General features: G+C 38.7%; 1 protein-coding gene across 1 annotated transcript in view; it reads left to right on the forward strand.

The window, feature by feature from the left end:
* The first annotated feature begins 3,122 nt into the window (after positions 1 to 3,122).
* The window catches only part of slc25a26 (solute carrier family 25 member 26), a 91,331-nt gene continuing 80,866 nt past the window's right edge, over positions 3,123 to 13,587 (forward strand). Inside the window, exons 1-3 of the mRNA XM_047348841.1 lie at positions 3,123 to 3,299; positions 4,434 to 4,590; positions 5,697 to 5,812. Coding sequence (XP_047204797.1) covers positions 3,267 to 3,299; positions 4,434 to 4,590; positions 5,697 to 5,812 — 306 coding nt within the window. The 5' untranslated portion in view covers positions 3,123 to 3,266. The remainder of the gene's footprint in view (positions 3,300 to 4,433; positions 4,591 to 5,696; positions 5,813 to 13,587) is intronic.

Raw genomic sequence — 13,587 nt, forward strand, 5'->3', positions numbered from 1 at the left:
CCCTGCAAATCTGCCCAGACTCTGGGTGCTTCTCATTGACCTCTGCACAGGGGCGACTTGCACTCCAATTCAACTGTCTTTTGCATTCACATCTGTGGGTAAACTCAGATGCTGCACACAGAGTTTTTAGCAGAGAGAATCAGGGAGCCTGTTGGTTCAGACCAATTTTTGCTCTAGTGTTGACTTCTTCTTGAGCCTATTCTTTAATCTGCCCTCAGGTTGCTGGCATTCTTAAAGATAAAAGTAAAACAGTGCCTAGGAAGAATTCATGCCCCATATTTCCTTATATTTTCCCATATTACAAACAAGGACCTAAGAGAGTTATCTTTTCTAAACTTTAATGCACTAATGCAAGTCTTTTTGTATGCGCCTCTAATAGCTTTGCATGTCTGCAGACAGAAATTGTTGCCCATTACGTCTTTGCAAAATAGCTCAAGCTCAGTCAGACTAAATGGAGAGCGTCTGTGAAAAGGTTTCAACTTTCAACTTCCATGTCCCTGCTGAAAAAAAGTATCCCACAGTTTCATGCTACCACCGCCATGTGCCACCATGGGGATGGTGTAACAGTAATATGCAGTATTAGATTTCCTCCACGTATAGCATTTCGCATCAAGCCCAAAGGTTGCACTGGATTTTATTTTGGAGTATTAGAGTAACACACTAAGACTCCAACACACTTCCCAGATTTTCATTTATCAAAAAAACTGAAAACCATGTATCAGTTCTCAACCACTTCACAGTTATATGCTATATCTGTTGGTCTATCACAAAACATCTCAATAAAATACATAGTAAATTGTGATTGTAACATGATAAAATGTGAAAACTTTAAAGAAGTATGAATACTTTTTATTTGTCATTTTAAAAGGTGATAATCAGTTATGTCTATGAAATTATGACTTTAAGAAGAGAAGACAAATCTGAATACATACAAGCTTTGCTGTAATCCTACTGAGAAAATACAGTTGTTTTGCACTGATGGGTTTATTCACGATGCATTACATTTAGATACTCTTTTAGGTGACATCACACTATATTTATATAGTGAGCATAAATGAGCATAAATGACAAAAATAACCATGGACACAGAGACAAAGTGACATCTTTGCAACAATGCAAAATAAAAATAAAAATCAAAGTTAGGTATGGCAACGAATTAATGTGCTGTACTGACTAAGCAGAGGTACAATTCAACTCTGCCGTGGGGGCAATGTTTAATAAAAACACGAGACAAATGAATATCCCCTGAAAAGTAAAAAAACATGAAGCACAAAAGCACAAGTGGCAATGCTACCACTGTCCTCAGGCCCAATACCGATCAAGACAGCAGTGACAGCAGCACAGTCCTGATCCAGGTGAGGCTCACATCCAACAGGGTTCCCTGTGAGACCTGCTTCAACAAGATGCATGGCGAGAACCAAACTTCTAACTGGTCACACTCAGCCCAGACATCATTGGGTACGAGCTGAATAGGGTGACATCTTCTCGCGTGCTTTTCCCTACTAGGAGGCAGTGGATGGGAGACAAGAGCCCATAAATAACCCCATCGGCTCATCTCTGGAAAAGAACACTTTCACCTGAGCTCACTCACTCACAGAAATCACTGGGGAGAGATGCAATGAATGAGTGTGAGGCTGTAAAGTTAGGCCAAGACAACACAGTTGTCTGAAAGTAGGACACAGATATACATCATACATTGTTAGTCTTAATTTTTTCAGAGTTTTAAGCATGTATTTACTATGGACTACATTAAAAACGTATTGTCCTGAGTACTGAAGGAAGTGCTCCAGTGGACATTTGGGTTGTGAGTCTGGGCAAAATATCTGTTAAATTCAGGAAAAGGTAACCAGTAAGTTCTGTGAATGTTCCATTTTTCATAAACGAACTTGTGACTAGTAAATTCCATAAAAATATTTAGAAAAGCACCTACTAAGTTCCATAAATTACCTAGTTCTAGTAAGTATTTGATCCTGAAATTTTATCAGTAAGGTATGTGAAAGTACCTGATAACCTCTGAGAAAGTAACAAGAGGTTCCCATGAAAATAAAGGAAAGCATCTGGCAAGTTCGAGAAGAATACTTGGTATATTCTGGAAGGTACCAGGTAAATTGCAGAAAATGACCTTTATTGGGAAAGTACCAAGTAAGTTCCATTGAAGTTCTAGGAATGTTCCATAAAAAAACATGGAAATGTACCTGCTAAAGCACCTATAAAGTTTTGGATCGTACCTCCTAAATTCCGGAAGAGTACCTACGTTTTGGGAAAGTAACCAATAAGTTCCAAAGGAGTTACAGGAAAGTATCTGGTAAGTTTCTGAAAGTATCTGGTAGGTTTCTAAAAGTATATGGTAAGTTGTAGAAAGTACCTCTAAGTTGTGGGAATTTAACAAGTAGGTTCCAATGAAGGCTTCATGTTCCAAGAAAGTACATCCATATCCATGAAAGTTCAGGAAAACACTCTTGCTGAGTTCCTCAAAGTACTAATTAAGTTCTTTAAAGTAACCTCTAATTCTGTGGAAAGTACTTGTTATTTCAGATTAAGTACCTGATTAGTTCCAGGAAAGTAACCAATAAGTTCCAATAAAAGTTCAAGGTTTCAGACAAGTCCTTTGTAAGTTCAATAAGTTTTCCATTAAGTTCAGGAAAAGTAACCGGTATGATCCATGACAGTTCCGCTATAGTGTCTGGTAATATCTGGAATGTTCTGTGCATTGTATCATAGTTTGACTGACTAATTAGTTATGGTTGCATTTTCTTTAGCCAGCAATAGTTTGAGGTCACTTGTTTGTAGCAACGTTACGTTGCCAGTCTGATGCTGGAAGGTTGAACAGGTCAGAGCAAAAACCTTTATTTTACCTTTGTTCAAAGCAAAGGAAACCTGGGTAACCCAGATAAGAAATCATTGACAGGTGAGTCCTGCTGGGTAAAATACTTTAAGAAGTTTTAACAGTTTAAACTTAGCACTATTATGCTCTCCCTGACCATTAGTTCATCACAAACACCATACAGGGGCATGCGCACCACTCTAAAAGTCAAACAAACCAGGAATTCAAGTCATTTTTGTTTCGAAGCCATACAGAACACAGTTTCCCGTCAGGCAGTGGGAAAAGAGGAGCGTCATGACCTTACGCGGAAGTAATCGAGCTAATATGGCTGCGTCCTTGACAGGCATGTTTTGGTTTCAGTGAAGTGAAAAAGATGCACTAATGCAAGTCTATAGTAAATTTACGGAGAGCTGAATTGTTAGGAGAACCGACTGAACGGAACATGGACAGAAGAGAGTTTATCGCGTCTCTAGTGGTAAGACGGAGGTGTTTCTGTCCTGTTTATTTTACTGTACTTCGTACATAAAATACAGACAGCTGCATACCGTGAATCAGCAGCATACAGTAACTACTATTCAGTGTGACAGTCTTGAGGAGCAAACAGGTTTCAAAAATGTTCGCTCGCTCTTAATCGTGTAAAGCATACCTTTGTATCAGGAAAATGTGCTCGTTATGGATTTAAGACCGATTTGTTTTTGTGAAGATGAAAGCTGGGATGGATTATTTACCTCGTTAACTATTCAGTTCATTATATGGTGAGAATAATGGAGTGAACATGTCACCGCAAGCTTTGCTGTACAAATTATGTGCAGTAAATTAACAGTTTTTTCTAATAGTACAATTGTAAGTTGCCCTGCTTGTGGTATGCAAAAAAACAAACAAAAACATCTTAATAATGATTTCTTAAAAAAAAAAAAAATCTCTTTCTTTCAAGTGACAAAATCTTGAATTTATTTTTTTCAAGAAAAAAAAAAATCCAATGATGAGAAGTAATTGTTTTCCATCAAAAGTACCACTAGTGGTGTTACATTATCTTCTTTAATATTTCTCAAGGTCCGAGCATGTAGCATACTGTCTTTAACTCAGCCTACCTCACGTTTCCTGTAGCATTTACATATGTGGACCAAAAAATGGCCATACTAAGGCCTGGAGGTTTATTCTTCAAGTTTAGTTAAAGAAGCTTTTCTAAATGAGTCCTAAATGGAAGGAAACTTGATTTTTTTTTTTTTTTTTTAACTGAGGAGTTGTGGATGAGAGGTGGAAATGTCTTTAAGAAACAAGTATATAAGTCCAGTTGCCTTCCTTTTACCAATTAAGATTGTTGTTTATGATGTTATGTAATATCCGAATTTTGTAAGGATAGTGGGTTCTAATTGTTTCGTTTTAAACTGTATTTCGGGTGATGTTTCCATGTTTCACTAAGCTAATTTTTAACATTTTCCTTGCATAATCTGAAAAATGAAGGGGCCAGTGCTGTATGATGATGTTGATTAATAAAGTGTTTAACACGTTTAGCGTTTGCCCCGGTGGGACAAAAAAAAAAAAAAAAAAACTGTTATAGGGGGTGCAGTTAAAAATATTTTATCTCAAAAGGTGAATGTCTCTGCAGGCAGGAGGCTGTGCTGGGATGTGTGTGGATCTGACCCTGTTCCCATTAGACACCATTAAGACCCGGCTGCAGAGTCAGCAGGGCTTCCACAAAGCAGGAGGCTTAAGGGGCATCTACGCCGGGGTGCCATCTGCTGCTGTTGGATCCTTCCCCAATGGTAAGAGATTCAACATGGTGGCCTCTTACTGCTTCACTTGCAAAGATCTGGAACCTAACTTTCCGCTCAGAAATCTGTTGTACAAAACGAAATGGTGGTGTAGATGTTGTGGTTTAGCATAATTCATCAGGGACTGTTATAGTACGTTTATAAATTAACATATTGTTGTATTAAAGTCCTTTTAATGGAATTTATGTGAGATTCTGACTGTTAGAGAATACATTAATATGAATGAAGAACTCTAAGCTATAATAACTCTTAACAAATTCTCCCCTTTTTGAGATAAAGTACTAAAACTCAGTCCAACCCAACTTTGCAAGATTCTGCTGTTTTTCATATGTAAAAAAAGCTTGGAAAACCATGTTTGATGCATGTTTGGTAATCCACTGCACAGTGTTGGTCTATCACATAAAAATAACCCAGAAATACGCTGAAGATTTTGGTTGGAGAACATGAAAAGGTTTAAGGGGGAAGGAATGGTCTATTGATCAAGTCTACTAACAGTGAAATCTGGCTATCTTTAAGCAAAGTAAGAGTGGATGTAAGCTTTAAGCCAGTGCTTTTAAGAAAGTAGAAATGTTCAAAACAAGTATTTTGCTTTTTATTTGAAGAAGCTAAAAGTTAATATCCTGTTTTACGTTCACTTCCATGCAGACTTTAGTTACATTAATAACTGCAAAACTCTTTCCAAGTAGCAATATATAAAGGATGCTTTTTTAGGTAGCTGTAAAGTGGGAGAAGCCGTGGTAATTGATGATCAATAAGCCATTCAGGCAAGAACTGAATAAATTCACTGTTTAATGAGTTGATATGATTAAGCTCTGGCCCTTTCCATAAGTTTTTCAGGCACAGACTGACAAGAAAAAGAGATATTAGAGTTTTGATTTTCTTTTACATCTACAGGATGGATTTCTTTAACCAATGGGTCTTTGGAAGAATGAAAGTCGTTCCACACAAGACAGGATTCATTTTCTGGGCATTTAGATCTGTTGTATATGCAGAAACACGCATTCTCACAGCTCGCTGTCTCTCCACTGAGGGATATTAATTGCTGTATGCTGGTTGACTAATGGAGCCTAAATGACTGTGGTTCTGCTTGGTTTCAGCCGCTGCGTTCTTTGTCACCTACGAGTCCACCAAGTCCCTCCTCGGCGCAAGCACATTTGCAGCCTCACACGTAACGCCTGTCAGTCACATGCTGGCTGCCTCGCTGGGAGAAATAGTAAGTCTTGCCATCCCTTGTTCTCCTCTTGTTTTGTCTTCTCTGGTGTGGATTTGTCTCTGCCTGTGCTGTCTTCAAGTTGTTCTTTGAGAAGGTCAGCTGTTATTGCTGCTCCATCTTCTCTGCCCTTGCTGCTTTTTTCCCATCACTGTATATCCCAGATGAACACCATTGGCATGCTTGCTAATGTTACTAATGTTACTGCAAGAGGGTCCAGTTAGAGAACAAAGAGAGGGTGGGGGAGTGGTTTTTATCTGTGGGTCTTTAGGGTCCAGCTGGGCAAGTTAAGGGGGCTTCCTCAGGACTGTTCCGGTGTCTTCCCCACCGGCTGGGTAAATAAGATCTCATCACCGCCTTTTGACTCATTTACTTTCCCAGAGAAGACACCCAGCCAATTTAGTCTGGGAAATTTAGGCTTGAAATCCACTGGGAGCGGTGCAATTTCCTCGGCACCATTCTCTCCCAGTTGCTTGAAGCGAGCCCCAGCGTTTGAGCCAAATGTGGGCCCCTGGTATTCAGATTGGCATGAAGGGGGGTATGGAGATGGGGGCTGTAACCCGGGCTGTTTCGGTCTTCAGTATTCATAGCTTTTGGATAGATATAATTTAGCCAAGTTTTGAATGTTCGTGACATGGTGTGATTTCCAATGGGGGGGATGTTCACTTTGTCTTTGAGAACCAAGGTTTTAAAAAGCTGCAAGTTCAAACCCACTAAAAATGGCCCACAATGCCATGCATAAGCATAAGATCTATTAAGCCCGGCCAACACTAACAGGGATAGTTTGCATGACTTCGATTTTAGGCTGAGCTTGCACCTCCAGTCCACATGCACACAGAGTTTTTGGTGACAAAAGCTCAGATTTTTAGAAATGCTTTTCAAAGTGAAATTGTTTTAAAAACCCGCCCTAGGGTGTAAAAGGGGGACTGGATATCCGCGTTGTTAAAAACATTGACATAGAGGGCCCACTTTGCAAATGCGGAATCTGTGGTACAAACCACAACAACAGTGAGTAGTTTTTATGAGTAATTCCCCACGTGTCTCGCTTTTTAATGACTCTGTTTCCATTAAACATTAAATGTTAATGACTGAAATAAAAGGACATGCTTTGATCCTTTAGCCTGGTGCAGCTTTAGCTACCCTCAGATCCTCTCCTTTTGAATTTTCATATTGTCGAAGATATGCCAGAGGAGACTTGGTATTGCAGTGTTTTTCATTGGAATCTAACAGACCGTGGAGAGGCCCATTTTTTTTCTGTTTCCGAGGGGGCCGCAGAAGATTGCAAAATAAATGGTGCTTTATTAGGCTGTTAGGTGTGTCGAGTAAATTTTGCCCATCCCTCACCTATTGCTTCCCACTGCTGTTGAGATGACTGAAAAACGTTTTATTTTTTTTTATATTACCACTTGAGAAAAAACAACTGCAATACCAAAGTTATTGTATAGAAAACTAAAGGAACCTCACCCATCACTCTTATTAAAAGAACCCAGTTTTAAAACTCCGTAGGCAAGCCAGTAGCAGCATACCCGACTGCAACCTGGCTACCTTAGCAGATCGCCCGAGCTAAAATTAGTTTGTGTTACGCTGTAAAGTACATAACATCAAAAGCTATGATGTTTTGAACAGTAAGCTTTTAAAAACTATGATGTATCAAGTATATTTATTAAAATCAAAACAACAAAAAATGCGATAGATAACGTTTTTAGATATGAACAACAATCTGTTTGTTTTGCTATTCATTAAATGCATCAAAAGTAAGAATTCACGCCATTCAGCTCTATAAATGCACCGACCCGTTGGTTTCAGGAAGAATCTCCAGCAATACAGAATTGGTCCAAAAAGAAATCTGTGGATCGGACCAAACAGAAAACTAGAAATCGGTATCGGCCAGCAAAAGCCATTATATCAACAATCGATATGTTACATTATTTCTAAAACATTAGGAAGTTTTAAATAAAAGCAATTTGGTGAGGTTACACATGTTTGTTTAAAATGTCTACATTGGTGCAGTGATTGTGAGAAACTGTGATATTTTCACTCAGGTTTATCATAGTGCGAGATACATACCTGTCCATGCCTAGTTTACAGGAGAATAACAAGCTACTGTCTGATTATAACTTCTTAGTTCTCATCCGGATCAGGTTTCAAGTGCTGCAGGAGTGGAAAAGTTAACAGCTGGTGAAACTTCCTAGCTTCTGCCCGGGTCATAGGTGAGATACATGTGAAAGGTGAGGCAGAGGTTGCCACTGCCTTTAACCTCAAGGTTGGATTTATTCACATCAAAGGCATAAAGCAACAGAGCATGGGCGCTACCCCACTGAATTCTGGCAACTGACTTCGACTTGAGAGTCTAAGCTGCAGGCTTATCCATGAAAGGCTCAACCCCAGCATTGCCCCGAGTTCAATCAAAAGCCTTAACACCTGCACAGTGATGCAATATCTGGTATTTATTATTCTGCCTCTCCTCGGTCATTGGTAAAGAGTTTTAATCAGACGTTGTGTGTTTTGTTGTAGAAAAGTCTTGCAAAGTGGTAAAGCTATACTTGAAATAGACTGCCCAGGTCTAGTGCTTTAATGATTTGTAAAACAATTCAAATCCCGTTAATGACTGATGAGGAAGTTGTTATGTTTTGGTGTTTAAATGCTATGAGCTGCAGTCTAGATCTTTGAAAAACTTGTGTTTACTTTTTGTTCGTCCAGGTTTCTCCCACCATCATAGAACATTCATGTTAGGTTAATGGGTCGCTCTAATATTTCCCCATGTGTGAGTGTTGTCCTGATGTGGCCTGTGATGAACTGGTGACCTGCCCAGGGTGTATCCTGGCTCTTGTCCTTTGCAGACGAGGCATAGGCTGGTATTGAAAGCTGACAAACGTATTCTTACTATTTATTACAGTCTGAATTTATTAGATTTAATAACAAGTTACAGCTGTTAACGGTTAAAATGTGCTTCGCTCATAGAAGACTGTAAATCTGCTGGTGTAAGTCATTGTACGATTAATGGGTACGGTTGCACCCCAACCCCCATTTACTGTAGTCTATATTAATATTTTTAAATCTTTATTTCAGGACAATTGAGCATAAAATAAAAAATGGAAGGGGGTTGAGAAGAGCGCAAACCATCATTTTGAGCCAAGCAGTTGTACAAGGATTCTTTTAAAAGGATTTCAATGTTCCAACGAGATTTCCTGCAGAACTTCTGCTTCACCCACCACTTCTGCCAAAAACCATCGCCAGGCAGACTAATAGAATCTCAGTCAAAATCTTTCATAAATTACTTTTCTGCTAATGTTTACTGATGCTTGTTAATCAGTCTATTGTCATGTCATCGAACGAAGCACGCAAAGCAGAATTAGCAACTATTTCCTTTAGCTTGCTTGGGTTATAATCCATGCTTTGTCACCCTGCTGTATTTGTCTTATCAGGTAGCACTTGTATGTAGAATAAACACTGGATAGCATCTTCAAAAACTCAGCCGAAAAAAACGTTTTCTGGAGTTTGTTTTCTCTGCTTCTTAAACTGATCTCATTTCATTAATATCCTTAATGCATGACTTCGAAACAAAGCGGAGCAGAAAGAAAGAAAGGATAGAGAAAGGATAGTCAGAAGTCATAGAAAGAAAGAAAGTGGTGGTGGTCGAGACAAGGAGAGAAAGTCCACCCCCCTCCTTCTCCTTCCTGAAGTGTCCTGGTGCTCGCACGGCTGCAGATGTGGGACGCTCCTATAAAGAATGTGTAAGCTGATGGTGTCTGTCAGGCTCTCGCAGGCTGTTATCTAGCCATTAGATCAGATTTATCTTCATTCCCATTCGCTCGACGTCTGCCCTGAAAGCTCATTTGTCAAGGCCCGGCAGCGGGCTTTTCTCGCATCTGCAACCCCCTCCCTTTGCCGTCGCATGTCGGCAGGAGGATGTTCAGCAAAATACAGTGTGACATGACAAGATAGGGGACAGTGAAGAGGAGGAGGGAGCCTGAAAGAGGAGTTTTTTTTGTTGTTTTTTTTTAAGGGTGGGGGACAAAATGGCAACCACTTAACTTGGCACTGAGAAATAATCCATGCATCGCCTTTGAGCAGCTCCTCGCTCTGTGATTTATCGGCTGTTGTTTCAGAGTCGGGACTTGCAATGTCCTCGCATTATCCCTTTTTCTTCATAACCTCTTTTCTTCTCTTCTGGCCTTCTTTCGTCATTTTCCTTAGGTGCAGCAGTCGGTTTTTAGGGATCTTGTCAGGTTTGAAGGGTTAAACATGTGACTTGATGAGTTGGGAATTAATCTTTTAATTACACCTTAATTGGAATAGTTCAAGCTCATCTCAGCTGCAGCTTGCTTGTGTTTCTGATGTGGAGCCAGATGGCAATCCTGATCCTGACTGACTGTGTCCTGATGCGTGCCAGTATTTAAAGAGGGACGGATCAAAGGAAGGAGGGGATGGAGAAATGCAATGATTCACTCTGTTGATGGATTCACTGGTTACGCTGATGATGTGCTGGGAGACTGCTAATTTGCCTTTCCTCACCGAGGTGTGCAGATGATTGACAGACACCTGCTTAACTAGTTGTGTGCCAGCGCCGGTAATTAAAAACTTTTCTTTGGATGAACGGCAACAGAGAAGATCAGACTTCTAGACGGCAATTCAACAGCTCAAAGATAAAGATGAATGGTGACAGGAGGTTGGCTAAGGAGGGCCAGAAATGCCAAAATGAATGAATAACTAAAAGCATTAACAAATAAAGTTATTATGGGAATTTTATTGTGCCAGTTTATGAAATACATACTTAAATAATTAAATAACAAATTGGTGTATTAAAGCTTTAATACATCATATGTTAGAAGCATTTAGATTTTTTTTAGCATTTATTTCATTACTACATGGTTCCTGTGCTGTCCTGAGTGCCAATAGTGCCCCAATATAATAAAAGAATAACTACATTTTTTTTAAATAAAATTATTACAATAAAAAATAAAATTAACAATTAATGTTTAGATAAGTTTTGAAATATGTTATTAAAAATAATATTTGACTGGATTTTATTTAATAATATGTCGTAATTCCACTTTTTTCATCATTTCTCACTGCAGGACATCATGAATGGGGTTTCCTCTGATCCATTCAATGTAATTCGTCTGCTGTTCACTTCCTGTGCAGCTTAACCGCTAAAAGTTTAGGGTCTGTTTTATTAAATTAATTTATGTTGTTTACATAATAAATTTTTTATTGGTTTATTTTTTTTATTTAACAGTAGCATTTCATAGGTCTGCCTTGTAATGTGAAAAAATATAAACTGTCACTAGGGCATCTGATTGGCTAACCAGATGCAGTCGCGCATCTGATTGGACAGATTGGTCCAGTCATGTTAAGTGAAGCAGTGTTAGCGTCCGCTTACTTTGATGGGAAGAGGTGTCAGATGACTTAAAATTATAAGGCGCTGCTTAATGGGACTGTGAAACAATTCAACAGTGGAAGACTTGTTTATGTATTTTGGAAATAAATTGCATGTATTTCTTAGTTTTGATTAAATGTTTATTAAATAATTTATCTTGTTTATAATTATAATTCTTCTATCTAATATTTTTAATCACTTTTAGCCCTCAATATTTAACAAACTGATGGTGGATTCATTATAAAACTGACAAATCAGTAGAAAATGTTGAAATGGAAACGAATCAAGACATACATGCCTAGCCTCATTTACCATTTGCATGAATAAAAAAAAAACTCTGCAAACTTGATCTTTTTTGCAGCCTCCTCCTCCCCACTGCCAGGAACAAATCACAGCCAAATAAACAATATCTCTAATGCATTAGGAGTAATTTCTGCCTCATTCTTTCTTACCTACTCCAGAAACAGGAGAGACTCATATTTAATGTCCAAGTCCCTTGGACAATTACATCAGTAATTACTTGTCATAGCCACTTTCTTTTTTGTGCACTGGCCTTATTATGTGGCGTCCCAGAGAATTGGTTTGGGGAACATGATGCACAGTCTTTTACAGATGCTTACTTGACCGGAAAAAGGAGGCAAATGAAGACTTGGATTTATCCTACAGTGATGAGGAAGCCATGCAGGTGCACGTTTTGCCACTTGGTGGCAGTGTTGCACCATGCTTAAGTTGCAGCGCTACCACATTAACTCATGAAAAATATTAATAGGAAACTGCACAGAACTTTTCATAGAGGCTCTTTCAGCTCTTGAATTAGCTTTTATAGAACAGACATGGAGGTTTATCTGCTGACTGTGTAGCGAATGGTACCACAGCCTTGGAGAAAAACGGATGCTTTTAAAGCCAGTACCACAGTGCCTTGCAAGAAGATTCATTTGCCTTTATTTTTTTATTTTTTACTTTTTTTTCACCCGCACACTTCAATGTATTTTATTGAGGTTTTATGTGATAGACATTTTCTTTTCTTTACAAATATAATTCTGAGCCTTTAGGATTTCTTCCAGTATTTAACTGTCTTCTTGTCAGTCTTCCACAAAGGGCAGCGTTGTGGAGTGCATAAGGTAAGGTAAGTTTATTTATATAGCGCTTTTCAGCAACGAGACACTCAAAGCGCTGTACATACAATTACAATACAATCATAAAGAAAATAAACACAGATACAGACACAGAAAAATAAATCAAATGATAAAATCAAACAACAGAAGTAATTTAAAAAAGTAAAATAAAATAAAATAAAAAGAATAGAATGATGGACAAGAAAATTAAAGGAAAATTGGACTGAAAACGCAACTAATCATGCCTAAATGGCACAGTCAAAGGCCACTCTAAACAAATAAGTTTTTAATCTTGATTTAAAGTAACTTAGGGTTTCGGAGCTTTTACAGTTTTCTGGCAGTTTATTCCAGATTAGTGGAGCATAAGAACTAAAAGCTCCTTCTCCATGTTTGGTTCTGGTTCTGGGTATGCAGAGTAGATTTGAGCGAGATGACCTGAGAGGTCTGACAAGTCTGTAATGTATTTTGGTGCTAAACCATTCAGTGATTTATAGACTAACAGAAGTATTTTAAACTCTATTCTCTGAGCTACAGGGAGCCAGTGTAGGGACTTTAGAACCGGGTTGATGTGCTCCACTTTCTTAGTTCTAGTGATGATGCAGGCAGCAGCATTCTGGATCAACTACAGCTGTCTGATCGACTTTTTAGGCAGACCTGTGAAGACACCATTGCAGTATTTAATTCTACTAAAGATGAACGCATGAATTAGTTTTTCAATGTGCTGCTGAGACATTAGTCCTTTAATCCTGGAGATGTTCTTTAGGTGATAGAAGGCCGACCTTGTTACTGTCTTTATGTGCCTCTGAAGGTTCAGGTCTGAGTCCATCACTACACCCAGGTTTCGAGCCTGACTGGTGGTTTCTAGCTGTATTAACTGAAGCTGTGTGCTAACTTTTAAACGCTCTTCCTTTGGTCCAAAGATTATTACTTCAGTTTTGTTTTGATTCAGCTGAAGAAAATTTTGGCAGATCCATGCATTGATTTCTTCTAAGCATTTACCCAGCGCTCGAATGGGTTCATGGTCACCTGGTGACATCGTAACGTATAGCTGGGTGTCGTCTGCATAGTTATGATAACTTATGTTGTTGTTTATTAAAATCTGAGTTAGGGAGAGCATGTAGATATTGAATAGATATTGAAACTTATTGTGCTGACAACAGATTCTCCCGCATGAGCTGTGGATCCCTATAGCTACTCCAAAGTTGTCATGGACCTCTTGTTTAATTAAAGCTCTCTAGCAATCTTTTGGTAGGTTGCTGATGTTCCATACTTTTTCCATTTTT

This window comes from Girardinichthys multiradiatus, chromosome 20, assembly GCF_021462225.1.
Source record: "Girardinichthys multiradiatus isolate DD_20200921_A chromosome 20, DD_fGirMul_XY1, whole genome shotgun sequence".
In the NCBI taxonomy this organism is placed as follows: Eukaryota; Metazoa; Chordata; class Actinopteri; order Cyprinodontiformes; family Goodeidae; genus Girardinichthys; species Girardinichthys multiradiatus.